Raw genomic sequence first — 25,592 nt, forward strand, 5'->3', positions numbered from 1 at the left:
CTATCTGTCTTCAGAATACTTCCATCTAGATGTTTCAGAAGTACCACAGATTTATACTTGTTTTCTCTTTGGTGCAGTTGTTATTCTACCCAAGATCATTTTGGGGAAACTCAAGCCCTGTGCTGTGTGTGCGTGTGTGTGGTGGTGGTGGGGCGGGGGGGTTGTGTGGTGTGTGCATGTGTGTAAGTGAAATTTTTTTTTTCTGTTGTTGTTGTTTTTTTTTGAGACAGAGTCTCACTTTGTTGCCCAGGCTGGAGTGCAGTGGCGCGATCTCAGCTCACTGCAAGCTCCGCCTCCCGGGTTCACACCATTGTCTTGCCTCAGCCTCCTGAGTAGCTGGGGCTACAGGCGTATGCCACCACGCCTAGCTAATTTTTTGTATTTTTAGTAGAGACGGGGTTTCACCATGTTGGCCAGGATGGTCTCGATCTCCTGACCTCATGATCCGCCTGCCTTGGCCTCCCAAAGTGCTGGGATTACAGGTGTGAGCCACCGTGCCTGGCCCCTTTTTTTCCTGTCTTAAAACCACTTACTGGCTCTGTTACCTGCATGATGTCTAAGTCAAGAACTGTGAAAGATCTGGGGTTTTCTACTTGCAGGCTAACAAGTAGCCTTCCACAGTTTCATGGATACTGGCAGAAACCATGAGGCTCATGGGTCAGAAACAAATGACTTCATTATTCACAGCACAGCAAGCAGCAAGAATATCTGTATGTTTGTATCAGTTCCTCCTTTACACTGCATCCAAAAGAGGTGATGCATATGGGCCATATGGATATCTGCACATCTGGTAGGTTGCATTACAGGACAGGAATCCCACTCTTGGTTAACTCAGATCTTTTATCTTGGGCAGTAAGCTTGCCTGCCCTTTGCCCCTGAGGGAGGTAGATGAATTGTGTAGCTTCTGAAGCTCTAACCAAACCTACTCTTTGCTCTGGAGGGAGACGTTATTTCTTGTTTTTGTTCTTCACCATTTTAAGTGTACAATTCAGTGGTATTTCAGTATGTTTACGATATTATGCAGCCATCACCACTAATTCCAGAACATTTCCATCACCCCAATTAGTGCCTTGCTCATAAGACTGAAGAAATGTGAAAGACCCATGGAGAATTGTCTCCCAAAACACACATTATTTGTAAGAGAAAATCATATCTTACACAGATTATGTTAATGGCAAAGTAGCATGGGAGAGGGTCACAGAAGTGGGTTGGACGATTCCGTTAAAAACAGGGAACATTCTAGTTAAGGCACTTGGATAGGCATTGGGTGACAGTTTTCATGTCTTTTCTGCTAGATTGTTCCTGTTTTTTTCTCTATGTGCACCTGATTTTATGCTTCTTTTAATCTAGCACATTATCTTTAATATATCTGACATTGAACATTTGTTTGTTAAACCACCAAAAAGTTTCAAACAAGAGAAATCTGTTTTGACTGTTGGAAGGCAGAGACAGCACAAGATTAGCCTGTTCTGCTGAAGTCATAGTTCAACCTGAATGAACGTCAAGGAATAAAGGACTGTACATATGAGGTGTGTAGTATTAGCGTGTTTGTGAAATCATATACCCAGTAGTACAAAACACTGATTTTGCTGCTTTTGAATGTGCACATATTATTTTTGTGCATTAATAATAGCTAGTCAATGTTTGGAACTGAGACTTTTGTCTAGAATTGTATAGAGGTAAAGAGCATGGATTTACGTAGGCTTAGTAGAAGAACTAATTTTAAAATAAATGGTCACATCATAAGACCTAAGTCAGGTTATCAATAAATATTTATAAGTGTCTGTAACTTGCAAGGCCATGTCAGGTAATGTTCAGCAGTCCCCAACTTCAATCTAGAATGGAGATGGCTACCAAAAAGTATCTTTGGATTCCTAGGACCCACAGAGATTGACTCAGTGGGTTTGATTGTTACCCTGGATTCATGGGTGCTTCTAAAGCACAGCTAGATTTCTGAACCTTTATTTCAGGATAGCTGAAAAACATAGAGATGAGACATTAAAGCCCCCAGTCCTCTAACAGCTACCTCCGACCAGTTCTTTGTTTAGCATAAGGATTACCTTCACCTAGGAACTTTTTGAAGTGTCCAGTGCCCTCCTTTGTGCTCTGATTTTCTTCTGTTTTGCATTGTTCGAGAAGTTATGTTGTTATTACTGTTTTTATGAGGGGAATGGTGTTAGGAATGAGGGGTTCTCTTTCTATAACACTCCTTGAGGGAATAGGGACAGTCTTCTTTAATCTTCTCATTTCTGTTTCCTAAAGTAGTGCCTGCCAGCTAGTGTTTATTGAACAAATAAATTGAATTGAATGAATTGTTATACATTCTAATGAAATTATTCCACTTATTTTTCTTGCAGTCTTCCTCCTGCCATGCCACAATGATCTTTGCCTAACATGAGATAAAACTTACTTAGCTATTTTTTTACTGCTTGGTAAACTCAAGTAATACATTCACACTTTCCAGTAAGACACTTGGCCATCTTACTAATTCATTGGGAGAAAAAGAGAGCATATATATAACTAAGGATAGGATCTGACATTATTTGGATGTAGCTCCTGTTAGAAGGCAAAGCAAGCAATAACATGAATAAATTAGATGTGGCATGGCCCAGGATTTTGTCCTTTGATGAAAGTAGGCCATTCCTTTGGAACTATTTAGTTATGTTCCATGAACTCCTCTAGGTAGGGCACAAAAATTAGAAGAATTTTGTTTTATCTAGTAGTGTAGTCAGGTTAACATTTTTTTGTTGATGTGTAACCCTCGCCAATGCTAGGAGTATAACCTTTCTATTGATAAATCCAGTTGTTATTTTTTATTTCTTTACTTGACTCAAAAATGTTTGACACAGTTAACTCCAGCTTTTTTTTTCTTTTCCTCCTTCTTTTTTTTTTTTTTGAGATGGAGTTTTACCCTTGTTGCCCAGGCTGGAATGCAGTGGCAAGGTCTCAGCTCACTGCAACCTCCACTTCCTGGGTTCAAGCGATTCTCCTGCCTCAGCCTTCCGAGTAGCTGGGACTACAGGCGCCCACCACCACACCCGGCTAATTTTTTGTATTTTTAGTAGAGATGGGGTTTCACCGTGTTAGCCAGGATGGTCTCGATCGCCTGACTTCGTGATCCACCCGCCTCGGCCTCCCAAAGTGCTGAGATTACATGCATGAGCACCGCACCTGGCCAACTCCAACCTTCTTGATACACTATCCCCTTTATTCCTTGTTTTCCTTTCTTCTTCTCTGATACCCGTAAAATTCATATATTGAAGCCCTAACTCCGAATGTGATGGTATTCAGAGATGAAGCCTTTGGGAGGTAATTAGGTTTAGATGAAGTCGTAAGGTTAGTTCCCATATGATGGGATTAGTGCCTTTATAACAGGAGATAGCAGAGAGCTAGCGCTCTCTCAGGTTTGTGCTCTCACTCACTCTCTCTCTGCCATCTGAGGACACAGCGAGACGGCAGCCACCTGCAAGCCAATAAGAGAACTCTTGCTGGAACTTGCCCATTCTGGCATGCTGACCTTGGACTTCCATCCACCAGAATGTGAGAAAATAATTTCTGTTGTTTAAACTACTCAATTTATGTTATTTTGCTCTGGCAGCCCCATCTGACTACTGCACACCCCTTCTCCTTTGCAAATTCCCCTATCACTTCCTGTACCTAAAATACTGGTGTTAGCATTCTCTTCATTATGCATTTACCTTTCTTCTAACTATGTATTTTTTCTAGGTGATCTATTTCCATTCTCCAGGTACCATCTTTATGACAAGGACTGGTAAAATTTGTATTTCCATTTTGTACCTCTTTCTAACTCTAAATATCTAAATCTCCAGTTGTCCCACAGGACAACCCACCATGTTTACAGTTAAAGTTTTTTTCATCCAGTGACTCCATGGAGACATTAGTTTATCAGCCCTATTGATTGTATTTCCTTAATATTTCTCACATATATCCACTTCTGTCTCTTTTGCCATGATTTTAATTCAGACAGCTAACTATCCGTCCTGGATCGCTCCAACATTTTTCTAATTGACTGACATCAATAATACTCTTACATTTATTTATTTTTTCTAAATAGACTTTTTTTTTTAGAGTAGTTTTAGGTTCACACCAACATTGAGTGGAAAGTATAGAGTTCTCATATATACTCTGTCTCCAGAAACACACAACCTCCCCAGCTGTTAACATCCTGTGGGAGAATGATACATTTGTTACAATCTATAAACCTACAATGACACATAATTATCACCCAAAGTCCATAATTAACATTAGGGTTAACTCTTGATGTTGTACATTCTTTGGGTTTGGATGAATGTGTAATAACATATATCTACCATTATACTGTCATACAGAATAGTTCCACTGCATTAAAAATCCTTTGTGCCATCCCTGTTCATTTCTGCCTTCTCCCTAACCAGGTGTTAACCTGGCAACTGATCCTTTTACTGTCTACGTAGTTTTGCCTCTTTTGGAATATCCTGTACATTCTTATGCAGTGTTCCTGTAGTTGGAATAATGCAATGTGTAGCTTTTCCAGATTGGCTTCTTTCATGTAGTAGTATGCATTTAATATTCCTCCATGCCTTCTCATAACTTGATAGCTTATTTCCTTTTAGCACAGAATAATATTCCATTGTCCGGACCTACCTCAGTTTACCCATTAACCTACTGAAGGACATCTTGGTTGCTTCCAAGTTATGAAGACTGTGAATAAAGCTTCTGGGAACATCTGTGTGCAAGTTTTTTGTGGATATAAGTTTTCTATTCCTTTTGATAAATATCCAGGAATGCAATAGCTGGAACCTGTGGTAAGAGTATTTTTAGTTTTCTGAGAGTTTATTTTTGGAACTTCCAAACTGTCTTCAAGAGTGGTTGTACCATTTTTTACCCCATCAGCAGTGAATAAAAGTTTCTATTGCTTCACAGCTTCATCAGCCTTTGGTGTTGGCAACTTTCCTGATTTTGGCCATTCTAGTGGGTGTGTAATGGTATCTTATTGTTTTCATTTGCAGTTCCCTAATAATATATGATGTTGACCATCTTTTCATATGCTTATTGTTTGTGTATTTTCTTTGGTGAAGTGTTTGTTCAGTTTTTGGCCTATTTTTTAATCTGCTTGTTTTCTTGTTGAGTTTTAAGAATTCTTTGTATGTTTTGGATAACAGTCTTTATCAGATGTGTCTTTTGTAGACACTTTCTCCCAGTCTGTGGCTTGCCTTCTCATTTTCTTGATGTCGTCTTTTACAGAGCAGAAGGTTTTTGTTTTAATAATGACCAGCTTATCAGTTGTTTTATTTGTGGATGATGTCATTGCCATTGTACCTAAATAGTCATTTCCATACCCAAGGTCATCTTGGTTTTCTCTTATGCTGTCTTCTAGGTGTTTTATAATTTGTGTTTTACATGTAGGTCTGTAATCCACTCCGAGTCAGTTTTTGGAAGAAGTGTAAGGGATGTGTCTAGATTCATTTTTTTTGCATGTGGATGTACAGTTGTTCCAGCATCATTTGTTAAAAGGACCATCTTTGCTCCCTTGTATTGCCTTTGCTACTATGCCAAAGATTAGCCAGCAGTATTTATGTGGGTCTATTTCTAGGCTCTCTGTTCTGTTCTGTTGGTCACTTTTTGTGTGTGTCTCTGTCTCTCTCTCTCTTTTTTCTTTTTTTTTTTTTTTGGTCACTACCACACTGTTTTGATTACTGTCACTTTATAGGAAGTCTTGAATTTGGATAGTGTCAGTCCTGCAACTTTGTTCTTTTCCTTCAATATTGAATTAGCTATTTTGGATCTTTTGCCTCTCAGTATAAACTTTATAATGGGTTTGTCAATATTCATAGAATAACTTGTTGGGGTTTTGGTTGGGATTGCATTGAATCTATGGATCAAGTTGAAAAGAACTGACATCTTAACAGTGTTGAGTCTTCCTTTCCATGAGTGTGGAATATCTCTCCATTTATTTAGATTTTCTTCAGTTTTCTTTCATTGGTGTTTGTATTTTTTCTCATATAGATTTTCTATACATTTTGTTAGAGTTATAACTCATTTTTTTGGGGTGCTAATTTAAATGATAATGTGTTTTTAATTTGAAACACTTTTTAATTGCTGATATATAAGAATGCAGTTACTTCATAGGTTAGCCTTGTATCCTGCAACCTTGCTATAATTGCTTATTAGATTCAGGAGTGTTTTTGTTGATAATTTCACACTTTTTACATAGATGATCACATCATCTGCAAAGACACTTTTATTTCTTCCTCCCCTATCTGTACCTTTTATTTCCCTTTCTTATGTAGTGTGATGTTGAAAAGGAATGGGCAGAAGGGTCATCCTTACCTTGTTCTTAATCATAGCAGAAAAGCTTCTAATTTCTCACCATTAAGTGTGATGTTAGCTGTAGGTTTTTTGTAGCTGTTCCTTACCAAGTTAAGGAAGTTCCGCTCTATTCCTAGTTTGCTGAGAGGTGTTTTTTTGTTTGTTTGTTTGTTTTTACCAATAAATGGGTATTGGATTTTGTCAAATATTTTCTTCATCTATTTATATGATTATGAGATTTTTTTTCTTCAGTCCGTTGATGAGATGGATTAAATTAACTGATATAATGTTACATCAGTTGTAACATCAATTGTAATGTAATGTTTTCAAGTGTTAAACTAGCCTTGGGTACTTGGAATAAATCCCACTTTATAATGGTATGTAATTATTCTTTTTTTTTTTAAGAGACAGGGTCTCACTCTGTTGCACAAGCTGGAGTGTAGTGGCACAATCATTGCTCACTGCATTCTTGAACTCTGGGCTAATGTAATCCTCCCACCTCATAATTATTTTTACATGTTGTTAGATTTGATTTGGTAAGATTTTGTTGAGGATTGTTGCATCTATGTTTATGGGCAATATTTGTCTGTAGTTTTCTTTTTTTGTGATATGTTCATTTGGTTTTGGTATTCGTCTAATTGTGGCTTCATAGAATGAGGAAGTATTCACTCTGCTTCTATTTTTTAAAAGAGATTAGAGAACTGGTGTAATTTTTTCCTTAAATGTTTGGTTGAATTCACCAGGAAACGATCTGGGTTTTGTGCTTTCTGTTTTGAAAGGTTATTAATTATTTATTTAATTTCTTTAACTGACACAGGCCTATTCAATTTGTCTATTCTTGTGTGGGTTTTGGCAGATTGAAGTTTTTAAGGAATTTATTCATTTCATCTAGGTTATCAAATTTTGGGCCATAGGATGTCTTAGTTTTTTTAAGTTATCCTTTTAATATATATAGATCTGTAGTGATGTGTCCTCTGTCATATCTGATATTAGGAATTTATGTCTTTTCTCTTTTTTTTCTTAGATAGCCTGGCTACAGGCTTATTGATTCTCTGAAAGGACCAACTTTTAGTTTCATTGTTTTTTTCTCTTTTGACTTCCTATTTTAGATTTCATTGATTTCTGCTCTAAATTTTATTATTTCTTTCGTTCTGCTTACTTTAGTTTGCTTTTCTAGTTGCTTAAGGTGAAAGCTTAGTATTGATTTTAGATCTTCTCTAATATATACTTTCAATACTATAAGTTTTGCTTTAAGTACTGCTTTCTCTGCATCGACAAATTTTGATAAGTTCTATTTTCTTTGTATGTTTATAGACAATAGAACTTTGATAAGTTCTATTTCTTTATATATTTATAGATATATATCTATAAAACTAGTGTATATATGTAAATAGTATATATATGTGTATATATATATATATATAAAGAGAGAGAGACAGAGACAGAGACAGGGTCTTGCTCTGCTGTCCACACCTCAGTGCAGTGGTGCAATCACAGCTCGCTAAGGCCTCAACCTCCCTGGCTCAAGTGATCCTCCTGTCTCAGCCTCCCAACTAGCTACAACTACAGACATGCATCACCATGCTAGACTACATTTATTTTATTTTTTATGGAGATGGGGTCTCACTCTGTTGCCAAGGCTGGTCTCAAACTCCTGGCTTCAAGAAATCCTTCCACCTCGGCCTCCCAAAGTTCTGGGATAACAGGGGTGAGCTACTGCACCCGGCCTAAAAATATTTTAAAATTTCTCTTGAAGTTTCTTTTTTTTTCCTATGTATTAAAAGTGTGTTGTTCAGTCTTTTAAGTATTTTGGAATTTTTTTTTTTAGCTGTTTGCTCTTGACTTTCAGTTTAATTCTATTTTGGTCTGAAAGCAGACATTCTATGATTTCTTTTAAATTTGTTCATGTGTGTTTTATGGACAAGAATGTGGTCTATCTTGATGAATATTCTGTCTGAGTTTATGAAGAATGTGTTGGCTGTTGCTGTATGAATTAGTGTGTAGATATAAGTTATATCCAGTTGAATTGCAATTTAGTTCAACTATGTTCTTATTGATTTTTTTGCCTGTTGGATCTATTTCTAATAAAGTGATGTTGAAGTTTTCAGCTATAATAGCATATTCATCTACTTCTCCTTATAGTTCTATTAGTTTTTGCCTCACGTTTTGCTGATTTGTTGTTAGATGCATACATGTTAAGGACTGTTCTGTCTTCTTAGACAATTTACCCTTTTATCATTATATAATACCCCTTTTGGTCTCTGAGAATTTTGCATGCTTGAAGTCTACTGTGTCTGGAATCAATATAGCTACTCCAGCTTTCTTTGACTTAGTGTTAGCATTGTATGTCTCTCTTCATTTTTTTACTTTTAAGCTATATTTGTTTTTGTTGGTAAAGTGGGTTTCTTGTAGGCAATATATAGTTAGGTCTTTTTTTTTATTCATTCAATCTCTGTTCTTTAATTGGTGCATTTAGGCCATTGATGTGTAAAGTGATTATTGATATAGTTGGATTAATATCTACAATATTTGTTACTGTTTTCTATTAGTCGCCTTTGTTCTTCATTCCCATTTCTTCTTCTCTTTCATGGCTTTAATTGAGCATTTTATGTTATTTTATTTTATCTCTTTTCTTAGACTGTTAAGTTTTTTGGGTTTTTTTGTTTATTTGTTTGTTTTTCAGTTGTTACCCTAAGTTTTGCAATATATTTCTGCTTTCAAATAGCCCTATTCACTTCACAGGTAGTGCAAGTACCTTATAATAAAAAAAATTCCTAAGTTATCCTTCTCGTGTCCCTTGTATCATTTTTGTCATTCATTTCATTTGTCCATAAACTATAGGTATCAAATACATTGTTGTTATTTTGAACAAGCTTTTGTTAGATCAGTTAAAAGTAGGAAAAATTAAAGTTTTTAATCTTCTTTATTTCTTCTTTCTCTTTCTTTATATAGATCAAAATTTCTGACCTATATTTTTTTCTTTCTGAAGAACTTTAAACATTTCTTGCAAGGCAGGTCTACTGGCAACAAATTCCTTATTTTTATTTGAGAAAAATTTTCTCCTTCATTTTTGAAGGATGTTTTTGCAGGATATAAAATTATACATTGGTGGGTTTTTTTCTCTCAATAGTTTAAATATTTCGCTTCACTTTCTTTTTGCTCACATGGTTTCTGAGGAGAAGTTAACGTAATTCTTGCTCTTCTGTAAGTAAGGTGGTCCCCACCCCTCGACATATGACTTCTTAAAGGTTTTTGAAAAATCTTTGATTTTCTGCCTATGTGTAGCTTTTTGTTTGTTTGTTTGTTTTTACATTTATTCTGCTCGGTATTCACTGGACTTCCTGGATGTGTATCTGACATTAATTTGGGGAAATTCTCAGTGAATGTTTCTTCAAATATTGGTTCTGTTCTTTCTTCTTTTGGTGTTGCTATTACACATGCTACACCTATTTGCTTCATAGTTCTTAGATATTTTGTTCTGTATGGTTTTATTATTATTTTTTTTAAATCTAGTCCAGTATTTTGTTTTTATAAAGTTTTCCTTATCCTTGCTTTTCAGTTTTGGAAGTTTTTATATACATATCCATAAGTGCAGAGATTCTTTCCTCAGCTGTTTCCGGTTGACTAATGAGCCCATCAGATGTAATCTCTATTTTTGTTACGGTGTTTTTGATCTCTAGCATTTCTTTTTTATAGCATTTCTTTTTGATTCTTGCTTAGAATTTCCATCACTCTGCTTACATTACTCATCTTTTCTTACTTGTTGTCTACTTTGTCCATTGGAATCCTTAACATATTAATCATAGTTTTTTAAAAATTCCTGGTCTGATACTTCTAGTGTTTCTGCCACATTTGACTTTGCTTTTGATGTGTACTCAATTTCTTCAAACTGTGTTATTTCTGTCTTTGTAGGCCTTGTAATCTTTCTTTGATATCCAGACACGATATATGGGATAAAATGAATTGCAGTAAATGAGGCTTTAGTTATATAATGGTAAGGTGTTGGGGGGAGTATGGGAAGGAGTGTTCCATGGTCCTGTGATTAGGTCTGAGTCTTTTAGTGAGTCTATACCCTTGGACTGTGAACTTCACAATTTTCTCCCGTTAGGTGGGACAGGATGGCTAGATGGAGCTGGAGTTTTTTATTTTCATTCTCCCATGGGAAAGGCTAGAGAGGGCTGAAGTTGGGTATTTCTCTTCCTCTGGGTCAGTTGATGTCTAATAAAACCTCAATAACATAAGCTCTGGGAAAAAATATTTTCTCTTGAGGAGCAGGCGTTTTTAAGAAGAGAATGCTCTAGTGTATTTCACAATGGGTACTTTTCCTTCCTCCTGCCAGAAGCACAGGGGAATTTTTCTCAGATCTTCACTGTGAGAAGCTGGTGTAGTTGCTGAAGATAAAACTCACAAATGTGTGAGGGACCCCGCTCTATGACTCTCAGACTTGTCAAACACTGAACCCCCAGCAGTTTGTTAATTGCATTTCCAGTTGTCCTACCCTGGCACTGGCTGTCATGGAGGTTTCTCTTTGTGGGTTTCTGCTCCAGAAAGTTGTGATTTTCTGTACCTGGGCTGTCTGTCTCTCCAATTTTGGGGGCAGTGATTTGCCCTGTGACCTTACTAATATGATGGATCTAAGAAGAGTTGGTTTTTCAGTTTGTTCAGCTTTTTACTTGCTGTTAGGACAGAGCGAAGACTTCCGAGCTCTTAACATTCTGGACCAGAAATTGAGCCAATGCTGTCCTTTTATTGTCTCTTCTCTACACTGCAGGCAGCCATGGTGTTTCTCAAAAATACAAATCTGGTTAGGTCATGTCTCTAGTTGAAACATCCCATTAACTGTAGCATAAAATCCAGACTCCATGATTTGGATAACAAGGTCTTTGTTTTCAGCCTTGGTTTATTTTTCTGTACTATCTTTTATATTTTCACTTTACTGTTATGCTGAGCCATTGTGCACTTTATCCAGTTTTTAGTATTCTGTGTTCTTTCTCTTTCCCTCCTTTCACCCTTTGCTTGCCTGATACCCACCAAGTTTTTAGGTTTTACCTTAGAAACCATCTTTCTTATGACAGCCCACCTTGACTCTCCTGAGACCTGTCCATATTACCTTCCTGAGTTTTTTCTAGTATAGAATCACAAGTGATTAGCAGAGTAGATACAATTAAAGGCCTCCGATGTAATTTATTGGCAGCCTGAAATATTTACTAAGCTTGTAGTAATTATGAAAGACCTCCTAAAGCTTTTGCCAACTGTGTTTCTACTTGACAGTTAAACTCCCACGTGGAAAAGTTATATTATGGAGAATCTTTTGAAGGATGTTGATAGTGTTTGGCTCTGTGTCCCCACCCAACTCTCATGTCAAATTGTAATCCCCGTATGTTGGAGGAGACTCCTGGTGGGAGGTGATTGGATCATGGGGGCAGATTTCCCCCTTGCAGTTCTCATGATAGTGAGTGAGTTCTCATGAGATCTGATGATTTAAACGTGTGTGGCACTTCCCCCTTCGTGCTCTCTCTCTCTCTCTCTCCTCCTGCCATGTGAAGAAAGTCCTTGCTTCCTCTTCTCCTTCAGCCATAATCGTTAGTTTCCTGAGGTCTCCCGGTCATGCTTGCTGTTAAGTGGAACTGTGAATCAATTAAACCTGTACTCTTCATAAATTACCCAGTCTCAGTAGTTCTTTATAACAGTGTGAGAACGGTCTAATACAGATATAGAATCCATTTGTTTATAGTGTTCAATGTTTATTCTTACGTAGAGTCAAAAAAGCAAATTTGTGTACCGGCAGAGTAGCTACCTGCAAGAATTAGTGCCTAAAACAGTTCTCATTGACTTTGCAAGTACTCTTTGGTCCCATATATTTTAAATACTGGAGAAAACCATGTTAAATTAATAAATTAGTGTTGTGATTTGTATGACAACCTCATGTGCATTTGATTAGTGTGAGTTAGAGGCTATTCTCCTGTGGATACACTAAGTCAGATTTTTGAACTTATAAGTCTAAATACTTAACTAAATACTTTAACTTATAAGTCTAAATACTGTCATTTAGAGATGCTGATTACCTTATTATTAAATATATTACATGATGATTATACTGAGGTGTGCTTCTTTGTCACAGGTGCTAACAAAGTTATTGGGTGTGTATCTCCTTCTACTTTACGTCCTCTTCCACCCAAGTGCATCTAATTGAATTTACATGTTTAATACACTTACAATGCTGTGTTACTCTATAATTGTCCACTCAGTTGTTTATTACATATTTATCAATTCCAAATAGGTCTTGGAGGAAATCCAAGCTATTGCTAATGAGAATTATTTTGCACATTTTGATTGTGTGATACAGGGTTTTGTTCATTAGTAGGATCTGATGAGTTTACTTCTTTTTTTTTTCTTTTTTTGGGACACAATCTCACTCTGTTGCCCAGGCTGGAGTGCAGTGGCGTGATCTCCGCCCACTGCAACCTCCACCTCCCAGGTTCAAGGTATTCTCATGCTGCGGCCTCCTGAGTAGCTGGGATTACATGTACATGCTACCACACCTGACTAATTTTTTTATTTTTTTTAGTAGAGATGGGGTTTCGCCATGTTGGCCAGGCTGGTCTTGAACTCGTGGCCTCAAGTAACCCACCTGCCTCGGCCTCCCAAAGGTTTTACAGACGTGAGCCACTGCACCTGGCCCGAGTTTATTTCTTAAAAACTTATATTTAGTAATTTTTTTGTGGTCAAAGGACATGAAGTTAAAATAAAGGATAGTGTGTTTAGAACTGGCTTTGTAATTGACTTGGTACGTAAACCAAAGGAAAAAAACTAGCCTGCTTTCTTTGCCTGTTTCTCAAGAAATGGGGATTGTGGTGATTACCTACCTTCTGATGTGTTTTAAAAATATTCTTAATATTTATGAAGAAACATCAGAAATATCCCAGTTGTTGTGGATGCGTAATGAGTTTTTTATTTCACATAGACTTTAGGTTTCATGTGAGGAATGGGTTTGCATCTTACTCAGTTTTTTATTCTAATTTCTGTCAAGATATTTACCATGTAGAATATAAACATTGAGTGAACAATTCTCTTATGTATTTGATGAACTATTTTAAATAATCTTATATCTTGTTTTCCAGTGCTTTTATTTCTGACATTTATTTAAATATTTTTGTTTTGGAATGAAAATGAACATGGTTGATGATAGAGGAAAATAAATGATTTGAATACAGTTTGTTTTGAGATATGATAATGCAGTAAATAAAGTCTCAAATGCATACTTCATATTTGAAAACAGACATGATTTCTCTTGTTATAGACTATAGAACCTTTAAAAATTAATAGATAATAGTATTTGAAGATAAGTAAAGATATTTTTTAAACCGTACTTTCAAAATCAGTTCTTTAGGTGCTGGGAATGTAGCCGATCGTGTTTTGGCTCAGCTCTTAACAGAAATGGATGGGATTGAACAGCTAAAGGATGTGACCATTTTGGCAGCTACTAACCGTCCAGATAGGATAGACAAGGTAAGAGAGAAGGCATTGTGGATATTATAAAATCAAGAACTGGCTCGTTTGATTTTATCAGGTTTTTGTTTTTGTCAAATTACTTTCTAATCAGTATTTCATTTAGAGGATATTGAAGAATGTAAAGCAGGTTCACTGTGGACTGGTTACCATCTTGTCTGAGTCTGGTAAGACAGAACATTCTTGCATACAAGTTATACAAAGCAAGTTTACCACTTCCGGATAGGCAGCAAGATACAACAGAAGCCTAGGATTCATTGCAAGCTAGTCTCTCAAGGTTCGGGAAAACTGCCCTGGGTGAATGGAATCTTGACTGCATATGCCCCACTTGCACTGCAGCTGAGGGCCTCTGGAAAGCACCCTGTTCCAGGTTTTGTACACTGAGGATGTGAGACTCACTGGGCTAAAGTGTTGGAGGACATCCTGTTTTTAGGGGAGGACTGGAGTAGAACCTGGGCTGTTCCAGCCGGTCCCTCTCTGTCTCAGGATGTTGCATTTCCTGCACATGCTACAGTTATTCTTGAGAGCTACGAGGGGAGAGAGAGAACTCGGTCATTCCAAGACCACCCAGAGAGCTGTCCTACAAAGGATCTTCAACTAAAGGAAATGAAGAGAACAAAGGAAAGCTTTTATTTACATTTTTATTGCTTATGATTCAGTATTAATGAAACTATTTCATAACTCTTCAATATCTACTCCCCAGTCTTGTATCTTACTTTTAGCATATTTCTCTAGAGAATTGAAGTTTTGAAATTCTTTGTTTCATCTAATTTATTCTTCCAGAGTTTTCAACATTTTCATCTATACGAAGGTACATTCTAGCTATTTAGCAAGTACTAGTTAGACTCCAGTTGCCATCAACACAAGAACTTTGAAGAAGTACTGTCCTAATTGTTGTTTTTAAAGTAATTAGAATAAAAATAATGGATTCTTCTATTTTTTTAAGAAGTTAGTCAGGCTGTCACATTAAATTAAGTAGTATAGGTGCAAAACCAGTCCTTTTAAACTATTACTACCACTTTTTCCCTAGGTCATAATTTAATAAAGGAGTTCAGTAATTTAAGTTCCTCATCTATATCTAATATGTAATATAAGGATTTAAGTTGAGTAAACATTTGCTCTCAGAGCGTGAACCAGTTTCTCTTTTTTGTTGTTGTTGGCATGATTGCCTTGTGTATGACTTTATGAGCTACTTTCTTCCTGTGTACATATACACATTCTTTCAGTTTTAAAAAATGTGATTTTTTAAAAAGACCCCTTTGAATGTAACTATTATGTGGCAAGAAAGCCTTGCTTTGGTTAGGTATTTTGCTATGTGATAAAGATCCTTTGGTAAAATGCAGGAAAGCTTTGGACCTTAAAAAATCATTCCCTTCCTGATGCAGTATTTTATTAGAAGATAGGTGAGTTCTGAGTATTTATAGAATCTGGGTTGGTGTTAAGGTATCTCTGAAGTCTATACAAAGTATAAGACTGTATCTTAACAAGGACTGTAGAAACTGCTGAAAGAGCCCTTAAAGTTTACCTAATTCTGCCTCTGGTTTCACAAATAAAGGGTGCTGAATCCAGAAAAATCTTTCTCCTGTTAAGAATTCATTGTATTTTTATGATATTTATTTCCTGGTTTCCCTGTGGTTAATAAGCTCTAAAATGTCTTAGGATTTTTGTCACTACAGCTTAATCTAATAGTAGCCTTCTTTGGCTTCCTAATGTTGGGTGTCCTTGATATTAGATATATTTCTTGAAGTTGGATGTAAGGCTTACAGTAAACTTAACTGCATTTTTCTAAATCAAGCTGTCTGACTTGGCCTGTTTAGTGCTTGTATTGTTGTTTTCTTTCTGTGTAACAAATTACCACAAATTTAGCAGCTTCGCACCCATTTGTTAGTTCACATTTCTTAGGTTAGAATGTGGGCACGGCATGACTAGTTTGTCTGCTCAGGATTTAAACTAAAGACTGAAAACACAGTGTTGGCTAGACTGCATTCTCAGGAGCTCATGTTTCTAAGCTCACATGATTGTGGCACAGCTCACTTGTGATTGGGGCTGAGAACTAAAGACTGAATTTCCTTACTTGATGTCAGCTAGGAGCCACTCTCAGCTCCTAGAGACTACCCACATTCCTTGCCACACAGCCCCCTCCTCCATCAGAAACAGCAATGGAAAACTCTATTATGTTTTATCCCTGTCACACTTCAAATTTCCTTTGCCAGGAAATTTGTCCCTTTGGAGGGCTCATCTGATGAGGTTAGCCTTATTGAGGAAAAATCTCTGGACCTTGAAGTCAGTTGATTAAGGATCCTGCAAAAGCCCTTTGCAGTAGCACCTAGATTAGCATTTGATTGAATAAGTGGGAGAAGATATGTTTCTATCAGGGTGATACAGGACAGGCCAGCCCCAGAATTGGGACATAGCCTAGGAGGGTTCTTTGCTACCCCCAGGAAAGAATTCAAGAGCTTGCTGGTGGTGTTAGACAGCAATCTTTTATTGATTGGTACTGCCCGTTGTGGTGCAGGGCTAACTCATAAGCAGTGCACCCAGAGTTGGCAAGGTATGGGCTTTTGGCAACTGTATTTATACTCACTTATGCCCACTTTCATTTACATGCAAATTAAAGGGTGAGTTAACACAAATTGATTCTATGAAAGGGTAACTTCTGGGTCACTGCCATGGAAACGGGTGGTAACTTTTGAGTCGTTGCCATGACATTTGTCAACTGCCATGGTTCTGGTGGCAGTGTCTTATGCCAATGAGCATTGAGCGCAGCTAGAGATCGCTTTTGTTGCCATCTGCTGGCTTTGGCCAGTTTCTTCACTTTGCCCCATGTGGACTAGATCCTGTTTTGTTCAGCAGAGTTTTTCACCAGAAAACAAGTCTTGTTTTTCTCCTACCTTATTCCCCCCTCAGAGATTAGAAACTCCTCCTTAATCTTAAAGGGCTGCAGATGGGCACAGGTCTATCTTCTGTAAGTGCTTTCTGCTGATTTTATAAACATAGGCTCTGCCTAGCATGGGAGGAGTAAAAATCTCTGGATACCTGATCTAAGGAGCCCAACAGCAGGATATTTTCATTTTCTGGGTCAGAAGATAAGATGAGTTGGAAGCCTTGTGCCAGCATCATCTTTATGTTGACTTTAGAAGATACAAACTTTACTAGGAGGTTAAACAAGAAAATTACAATTATAAGGAAGAGAAAACTTAATGCTCCTATGCCCACCCACAGCATCACATTATTTATCTGTGTGTTTGTGAAATAATAGCTTTAAGTCTTCTAGAGGTTTGTAAGTTATGGTGTCTTCCTCTTATGCCTGCAGCGACTTACAAGAAACAGGTCTAATCCTAGACAGCTGTATCCAGCTAGTGATTCTCTAATGTTTGACAGCAGTGGAGGTCCTTAACAATACCTGATAGGGGTCCTTCCATTTTGGGTTGTAATTGATCATTGGGGGATCTTTCTTTTTAAGTTCTTAGTAAGACTAAGTCTGGTTAAACAGAGGAACTATTTTTTTCTTTGTGGGAAAGGGCAACACTTTATTTTCATAATTTTGAAAGGCCTTTTGAACCTGGCCTAAATTCCAAGAGCCGGGGTGGCATAGTGAAGTCTGTCCAACCCCCTATTTCCCATCATGGCTTGAATTAGTTTTTTAGGTTTCTGTAGGATTTCCTTTGGCCGGGGAACGTGTAAGTCAAAAGACTTATAGCCAATTAAACATTTTAGGCCAGAGAGGAATAGAGGTGGCTTAAAACATTTTAAGCAATATAGGAGTCAAATATTAAAAGCCAAAAATAAGATTATATATCAAGAAAAACCAAGAGCATCGAATCAAGCTATACTGGGGGAAAAGTGTTCCTGTAGACCTCTAAGGCAAAACACTCTAGTATCAGGCCATAACAGCAGTCAGAACCAGAGGAGAAACAAGTCACAGGAGCTGACAAAAAAGCTAAAGGAAAGAGTTACACAAATCTGAGAAGCTTTCAAAAGAAATAAATCACAGAATCGAAAAAGCAAAAATTCTGGTAAGTTAGCAAATTAATACCTTAAGAAAAGCTGGCTCTAACACCTAGACCATTTTCTAGAAAGTCTACCACAAACAGTTTTCCTTCAGTCACAGCCAGCTTAATCACACACAAAACTCCCCTCACAAATTCCCTTTCACAAACTCCATTATCACCCACACAGACCATCCATGACATGTCTGGACCTTGTGACCTGTCCTACACCATCTCCCTCTCAAACAACCAGTTACTTTACTCTAGGACAAGAATCCACCATGCAAGGTCCCTCATACAAAATCACTTTCTTTATATCCCTCCCCACAAAAAAAAAAAAAAAAAAATATATATATATATATATATATATATATGTGTGTGTGTGTGTATGTGTGTGTGTGTGTGATATATATATATATATATATATCTCTTTTATCCACACTTTCCTCACATCCCTCTTTTTATTCATTGATTCCCTCTTATTTTGAACCATGGCCTAAATGTGCTGTATATATTCTGTAGTTATGGTGGGGAAAGTGCCTTCAGTATTTAGTGATAATTTTTAAAAAGTTTAATATTTAATTCATTTCACTTTCAGGTAGAACTCCCTGTGGAACATGAATTTTTTTTAACTATACTTTTGTTACTACTCAGATGATATATACTGTATCAAAAGTGTATGTCCTTGTCAAGTTCTCTAAAGTTTGTGAAATACAAGAGAATATGCAGTAAAATTTTAAGTCTGTTTCCTTTCCAGATACTTTTTCTCTGAAGAACTACTGTGGAACATTACTTATATTGTTTAATAGTACTATAAAGTTGTTTCCACACTTGTATGATTAGCACATAATGTTCAAACTGTGCCATGAATGTGCTGGTAGAAACAAAACAGTTTTAAGGACAATTAAAACAACAACATCCTGTTATGAAATAAAGACACAGTTTTTACCATCTTTATTGTCTGGAAGAAACTGTAGTAGGAATAAAAGAGATGACAAAGAGTTAAAGTACATTTTATGTTTTTAGGCTAAAACTGATTAAAAAAAAAGACCATTGTAGAGTCAAAGAAATTGATATATATAGTGTAATTTTGGCTACATTAAATCCAGGCATTTGGCCTTTTAAATTAGCTAGCGTATTTTACAATCTTGTCGCCTCTTACCCCACAACCTCTATGTTATGATGATTTTAGGTTAGTACGTTAAAACAAGGAGAATTCCTGGACTGTCACAGGAGTGAAATTGATATTATTATGTTACCCATGTGTTGTGCATATTTAGTGTCTCTTTTTGACAATATTTCAGTTTCATGTCTTCTGGGGAGACTAAAGCCAAAGTCTCTTGGGGATTCTGGTGTTTTAGCAAAGACCGTGAGACACATAGCTCAAGAACTGCGTTATTTTACTCCTTGCTATGTCACATTTACATGTCAGACTCATTTGCTGTGATGTAGCACACTAGGCAGAGTGAAATAATTGCTTGTGATGTCCCTAAGTCCCCTAGGCTTTTTTCTACCTCCTGCTTAGATAGTGAAGAGAAGTTGAAGTTGCGTCCTCTAGTGTTCATTTTGCGTAAGAGTGACAGGATGTGGTAGGACAGATGAAGATTAATGAGATTGTGTGATGTCAAGTAGGCTCATTGTCTTTAGATTGATTGCTGATGGTCTGGATTTCCTTAGCATCAGGAGAGTTTAGAAACAAACAACTAATTTATTAATGATGCCCAAATAATAGTTAAATGCCCAAACTTTTGGAGTTTATGTTGTTCATTGTTAACAACTGCTGTGTGGCCCCTTTAGAAGTGTCCAGTCCATGACATTTTATACATTTGTGTTGAATCTTAAGGGAAACATGATCATGTCTTCTTAGGTGATACGCATGCCTCAAAATAGTTTTAATTCTGTGAATATCTTTGAATTCGGTTTATTTGGGTACTTTTAGTACAGATACCTACTATATAACAAGCTCCTAATAAGAACTATTAAATTATAAGCATTATCCCTAGCGTATAAACCTAATTTTCTTGTAGTAGGAAATTTGAAGGACTTCAAAAATTTTACTTTAAGCCATCTATGGAAAAGATTGCCCAATTGAGAAAAATTATGAAAGTTATGTAGAAGTCTTGAATAATTTTGGCTTCAGGATTATTTTCTATTGTTGTGTTACACTCATGGAGGTAGTAAATTGGCATTAATTTTCCTTACAGTTTTTCTGGAAGAGGAAATGTGCTTAATGAGCTAAATAAGACATAACATTTTGTTTTCTTACATTGTTGCAAATTGAAGTTGGGTTTTGTTGTTTGTTTGTTTTGAGATGCAAGTCTGGCTGTGTTGCCCAGGCTGAAGTGCAGTGTCTATTCACAGATCGTAAAGTAGTGCAGCCTTAAACCTTTGGACTCAAGCAATCTCCTGCCTCAGCCTCCCAAGTAGCTAAGATTATAGGTGTGCACCACAGCATCCAGCTTAAAATTTAGTTTTCTAGAAAGTTTTATGACATGGGGAAAAGTTAATTAACAATATTTAGAAATGTCCACAAATAAAAAGCTAAATATACGTATCTTCCGATATTCAAATGACTAGTATTCCAAAAATACCCTCAGAAGAAAGGCTACAAATGTTTCTTCATTCTCCATTTTTCCTAGTTATAACTATTGCTCTTCTAATATTACTCTTCTTAGCTAAGTCAGAACTAAAAAAAAAAAGTTGCAAGGACTAATTGACATTAATAGTTCAAATGAATCATAATTCTTTACTTTCCCAAAAGTATTTAAGGAATGGATGCCTATTAATCTTTCACATTGTTTATCAAAATGATGTGAATAGTCTTTGGTGAGCCATATTAAGATTAGAGCTGGAAAGCGTCCTGTACGGTTGTTTTCCAATTTCAGCTTTGCCATCTTTACACAAGACTCTCATAAGTGTTTTTGTTATTGTTGCTGGATTCTTCTTTTGTTTGTTTTTAAAACTCCAGGTGTTTTAACTTCTATGACAGTTATTCTTCTTATCTTCTATGGCAGCCCCTTCCAAGTTTTGGCTTTGGGGATAGAGAATTGGGAGAGATCAGAGAAGAGAGACTGGTGAGAGGTTGTATGCATATATGGGTCTTACTTCATTTCGATGTTCATAAGATAAAGACGCTTTATCTCAAGGGTTGGCAAACTATGGCCTTTAGGCCAAACGTGACCCACCAACTGGTTTTGCACATCCCATTGTCTAAGAATAGTGTTTACATATTTAAATGATTAGGAAAATACTTTAAAAGTGGTTTTTTGTGACATATGAAAATTATATGAAATTCAGCTTTCAGTCCTCATAAATAAAGCTTTATTAGAACACATCCACACTAATTTGATTATGTTTTGTCTATTACTCCTTTTGCACTACTGTAGTAGAGTAGTTACAGTACAGACTTATGGCCTATAAAGCTTAAATTATATACTCTAGACCTTTGCAGAAAAAGTTTCCTGACTCTTGATTTGTCCTTGTAAGTTTTTAGAAGATTAGTAGCCTTTAATGTCTGTTGTTCATATATGAACCTCACGTTTTTGTTTCTTTTTAAAAAAGATTATTTATTTTAATTGACATAAAAATTGTATCTGTTTATAGAGTACAACATATTGTTTTGATAATTGTGTATACATTGTGGAATGGCTAGATCAAGCTATTTAACATGTGCATTACTTCACATACTTCTTATTTTTTTGTGATGAGGACACTTAAAACCAACTCTCTTAGTAATTTTTAAGTATACAATATATTGTTAACGATAGTCACCCTGCAGTACAATAGACCTCTTGAACTTATTCCTCCTGTTTAACAGAAGGTTTGTATCCTTTGACCAATATCTTCCCAACTCCCTTAGACCTCCAGGCCCTGATAACCACCATTCTACTTTCTGCTTTTATGAGTTCGACTTTTTAAGACTCCACATATAAGCAAGATCATGCACTATTTGCCTTTCTTTGTCTGGCTTATTTCACTTAGCATAATATCCTCCAGGTTGATCCATATTGTCACAAATGACAGGATTTCCTTTTAATAAAGGTTGAATAGGATTACCTTCTGTATACATACCACATTTTCTTTATCCGCTTGTTCTTCGATGAATACTTAGGTTGATTCCATAACTTGGATATTGTGAATAATGCTGCAGTGAACATGGAGTGCAGATGTCTCTTGGACATACTGATTTCATTTCCTTTGGATATATACTCAATAGTGGAATTGCTGGATCATAAGATAGTTTTATTTTAAATTTTTTAAGAACTTCCACACTATTTTCTGTAATATCTGAAGTAATTTACGCTCCTACCAACAGTGTACAAGGGGTCTCTTTTCTCCACATCCTCACCAACATTTATCTTTCATGTTTTTGACAATAGCTATTCTAACAGGTATGAAATGGTATCTCATTGTGGTTTTCATTGGCATTTCTCTGATGATTAGTGATGTTGAGCACTTAAAAAATATACCTGTTGGCTATTTGTATGTCTTCTGAGAAATGTCTATTCAGGTCTTTTGCCCATTTTTTAATCAGGTCATTTGTTGCTGTTGAGTTCCTTATAAATTTTGGTATTTTAGATTTTGACACCTTATCAGGTTTGGTTTACAAACATATTCTCTCATTTTATAGGTTGTCTCTTCACTATGTTGAATGTTTCCTTTGCTGTGCAGAGGCTTTTTAGCTTCATGTAATCCCATTAGTCTATTTTTTCTTTTGTTGTCTGTGCTTTTGAGGTCATGTTCAAAAAATTATTGTCCAGGCCAGTGTCATGAAACATTTTCCCTATAACTTCTTTCAGTAGTTTTTCAGTTTTAGCTCTTTATTTGTCTTTAATTCATTTTGAGTTGAATGAGCCACAGAGTTTTTTTTAAAGATTGTTTAAACATGTTTAACACATAAGTTTTCTGAAGATACATTATATTATAAGTCGTATTTGAGTAAAAAATATAATACTGAACTTAAATAATAGCAGGGAGGCTGAATTAACTTATTTCAAGCATACACCATCCCCTCTTGAAAGCTCTCTTAATCTTTAATTTTTTTAAATACATTTTCTTCCACTAAATACTTATTTTTTCCAACTGACTCCCTAAAACTCATAAATCTACAATTTTTATTACATGAGTAATGTAAATGTTTATTCATGCCACCTGAATCTTAAAGTTCCATTGGTTATTAGCTTTTTGTAGTTATGAGTTGTATGCCCTTTTTAGTATTTAGCAACATTGGGATTTTCAGGCTTAGATTTCTAAATTTTGAAAGATTCTGTGTTTAGATATATTTGTTTAGTAAATAATATTTGATGTTGTCAACGTGAATTGAAGTATGTTTAATATTAGAGAAAGTAATACCATAATAAAATACATGTTGCTGTCAATACCCAAGGTCTAAAAGAAATTGGTTTTTTCAAGATTGGAGAGGACATAGAAGGCTCCGTGGTCTACATGACCCATCTGATACACTGACACCTGTTGTAAAATCCCAACCCATCATTTCTTCATCCTTTGCTTATTCACCCACACTGATGGGGAACTATTAACTCACGAAATAGACCATTTCATTTTTGGAAGTTCTTTAATCTGATGAACCAGCAGCTGTTTGTCTCCCTAAACCCTCTATACATCTACCTGATTTTATTCCAAAGTCTGTAAAGAACAGTTTTTAATCCTTCTTCTATATGGTGTTCCTTTATTTTTTAAAACTGTTAAGTTATCTTGTCTTTACACTTTATCTCACTAACCAGTCTTTTGTTTTTCAGGCTTGACATTTTGGATTATTTCATATGCCATTCTTTTTCTGTCTAAAGCATTCTCATCCTTTTCTTGTGAACTATTTGTCCTTTTTGCTCTGAAGTTGTCACATCCACCAACAAATATATAATGATTGGTTGTGTTCTATCAGTACAGAACTTAGTGAGACTCCTGCTGCCTCTACCCTGAATACCTTGCTTCTCCTAATGCATTCCAGGATTTTGTTAGCTTTGTTGTCAGCTGCACATTGAGATTGCTATTGAATAAAGTCATCAAGAACAACAACAAAGGTGAAAAGCCCAGGTCTTTCTTCAAAGTCTGCTAAATAATAGTTTTCACGCCTTGGGCTTGTGCAGTTAATTTGATTTAAGTTTCAGCAACTGAGGCACAATGTATACCAGATATAGAAGTTATCCTCCAAAATTAGCTCCTCTAAGTTTCTCCTACTTTTCACATGATTCCCAGATATTCTTTTCTTTAAGTCCAAGTGATTTCCCAATTATTTCCATGGCTGTGACTACAAAGGCTTCAGGCCATAGGAATAGAGGAATTTATTCTTACTAAATTCATCTTATTAGATTTGATTAATCTTCCCAACTTGTCAACTGTGGGATCTTCTTTCTGTCATTCTCTATGTATTTCTTTATTCATTGATAGGAAAGGCACTATATATCTTAAATACCAAGAAGAATTTATATAGCTTTCTTTTTGAAAAATTGTTTAAAGTATCTAGTTCAAGATCCCCAATCTAGGTGAACTTCATGGAACATTTAATTGACATGGAGATAATTAGGGGATGTTCTGAAGAGTTACCAAAGAGAACTCCTAAAGAGAAACTAGATGGTTGAGATTATTTGTGGAGGAAGAACAGATGAAAGTAAAATTCTGCTATTAAGAATACTATCTGGGTAAAGAAATGCTTTCTGCTTTCTTTGATGGAAATAGATAAGAGTGAACAGACTTATATTCATTCATTGAAATTCAGATAAATTCATAACCAAAGTTTTATTATATATATACTGATACGGTGAAGAGTTCAACACTAATCTAGTTTGAACTCTGTAGATATTTAAAACCAGCTATTTTAATTTCTTTTAGCTTTAAGACAATGCTGAAATATGTACTTAATTTTCTGAATACTTTGCTCTTTATAGCTGCCATTTCATGAATTTGTGATATTAGACTTATTGTATGAGGAGTTTTGTATTTTTCTTCTTTGAACTTTTTGCTTATAGTGCTTTGGCCACAGACCTTCCCAAACCTTAGTATTTCTGGATGAATTTTTTGAGAGTGCACAACATTGGAAAGGAGCTTTTGCATAATGCCAGCAGTGTGGCTGAGGAAATGGGTCTGGAGGAAAATGAGATTTGACACCTGTAACAGAGGATAAATATGATAGGGGCCAGAGTGCCTTATACAGAGTGTGATAGGAAAGCTCAAAACTAACAGAAACAAGCAATGGAAGAGTAAAGGCAGACAGATGGTTGCAGAGATCTTAGTTTCTGATGCTAGCTGTGTTATTAACAGACTGTGTATTATTTGAAATAATTTATCCTCACTGAACATCTGTTTCTGTACCTGTGAAAAATGTACTAGATAATCTTTGATATATCATTCAAGCTCTACAGTTATCTTCTTTTGTGACACAGAGACAGACAAGAATAGAGATTCTCAATGTTATATAAAAGGATGTTACTTACCAAACAAGTTTCTGAGGTTTTTGTTTTTTGTTTTCTGTTTTATTTTGTTTCTTTTTAGGTACCACCTTCCCAGACTTTCTTGTTATTGTAACATTTATTTCTTCAAACAGATCATAAAGCAAGCAGATATTATCCAGGTGTGCAAAAGTGATTAACCATGTGATTTTCAGAAAAAAAAAGAAAAAGCAATCAATCAGCCTTTAAGGCTGTTGTTGTGTAATAAAAACCTTGCTTGACAGTTGAAGAACACCTTAACTTTTTCATTTAAAATTTATTACTCTTTGAAAAAGGAGAACTTGTTGAGCAGCATATTTTCTTTTTTCACAGATGTCTG

General features: G+C 35.9%; 1 protein-coding gene across 8 annotated transcripts in view; it reads left to right on the forward strand.

Moving 5' to 3' along the window:
• AFG2A (AFG2 AAA ATPase homolog A) overlaps positions 1-25,592 on the forward strand; it is a 396,134-nt gene that overhangs the window by 152,287 nt on the left and 218,255 nt on the right. For all 8 annotated transcript variants that reach the window (XR_010133490.1, XR_010133493.1, XR_010133492.1 and 5 more), the window contains exon 14: positions 13,692-13,818. Coding sequence is in view for 4 of the 8 variants with exons in the window: in XM_055385175.2 (XP_055241150.1) it covers positions 13,692-13,818 (127 nt within the window). In the remaining 4 variants the exon portion in view is untranslated. The remainder of the gene's footprint in view (positions 1-13,691; positions 13,819-25,592) is intronic.

The sequence above is a fragment of the Gorilla gorilla genome, chromosome 3 (assembly GCF_029281585.2).
Source record: "Gorilla gorilla gorilla isolate KB3781 chromosome 3, NHGRI_mGorGor1-v2.1_pri, whole genome shotgun sequence".
NCBI lineage: Eukaryota > Metazoa > Chordata > Mammalia > Primates > Hominidae > Gorilla > Gorilla gorilla.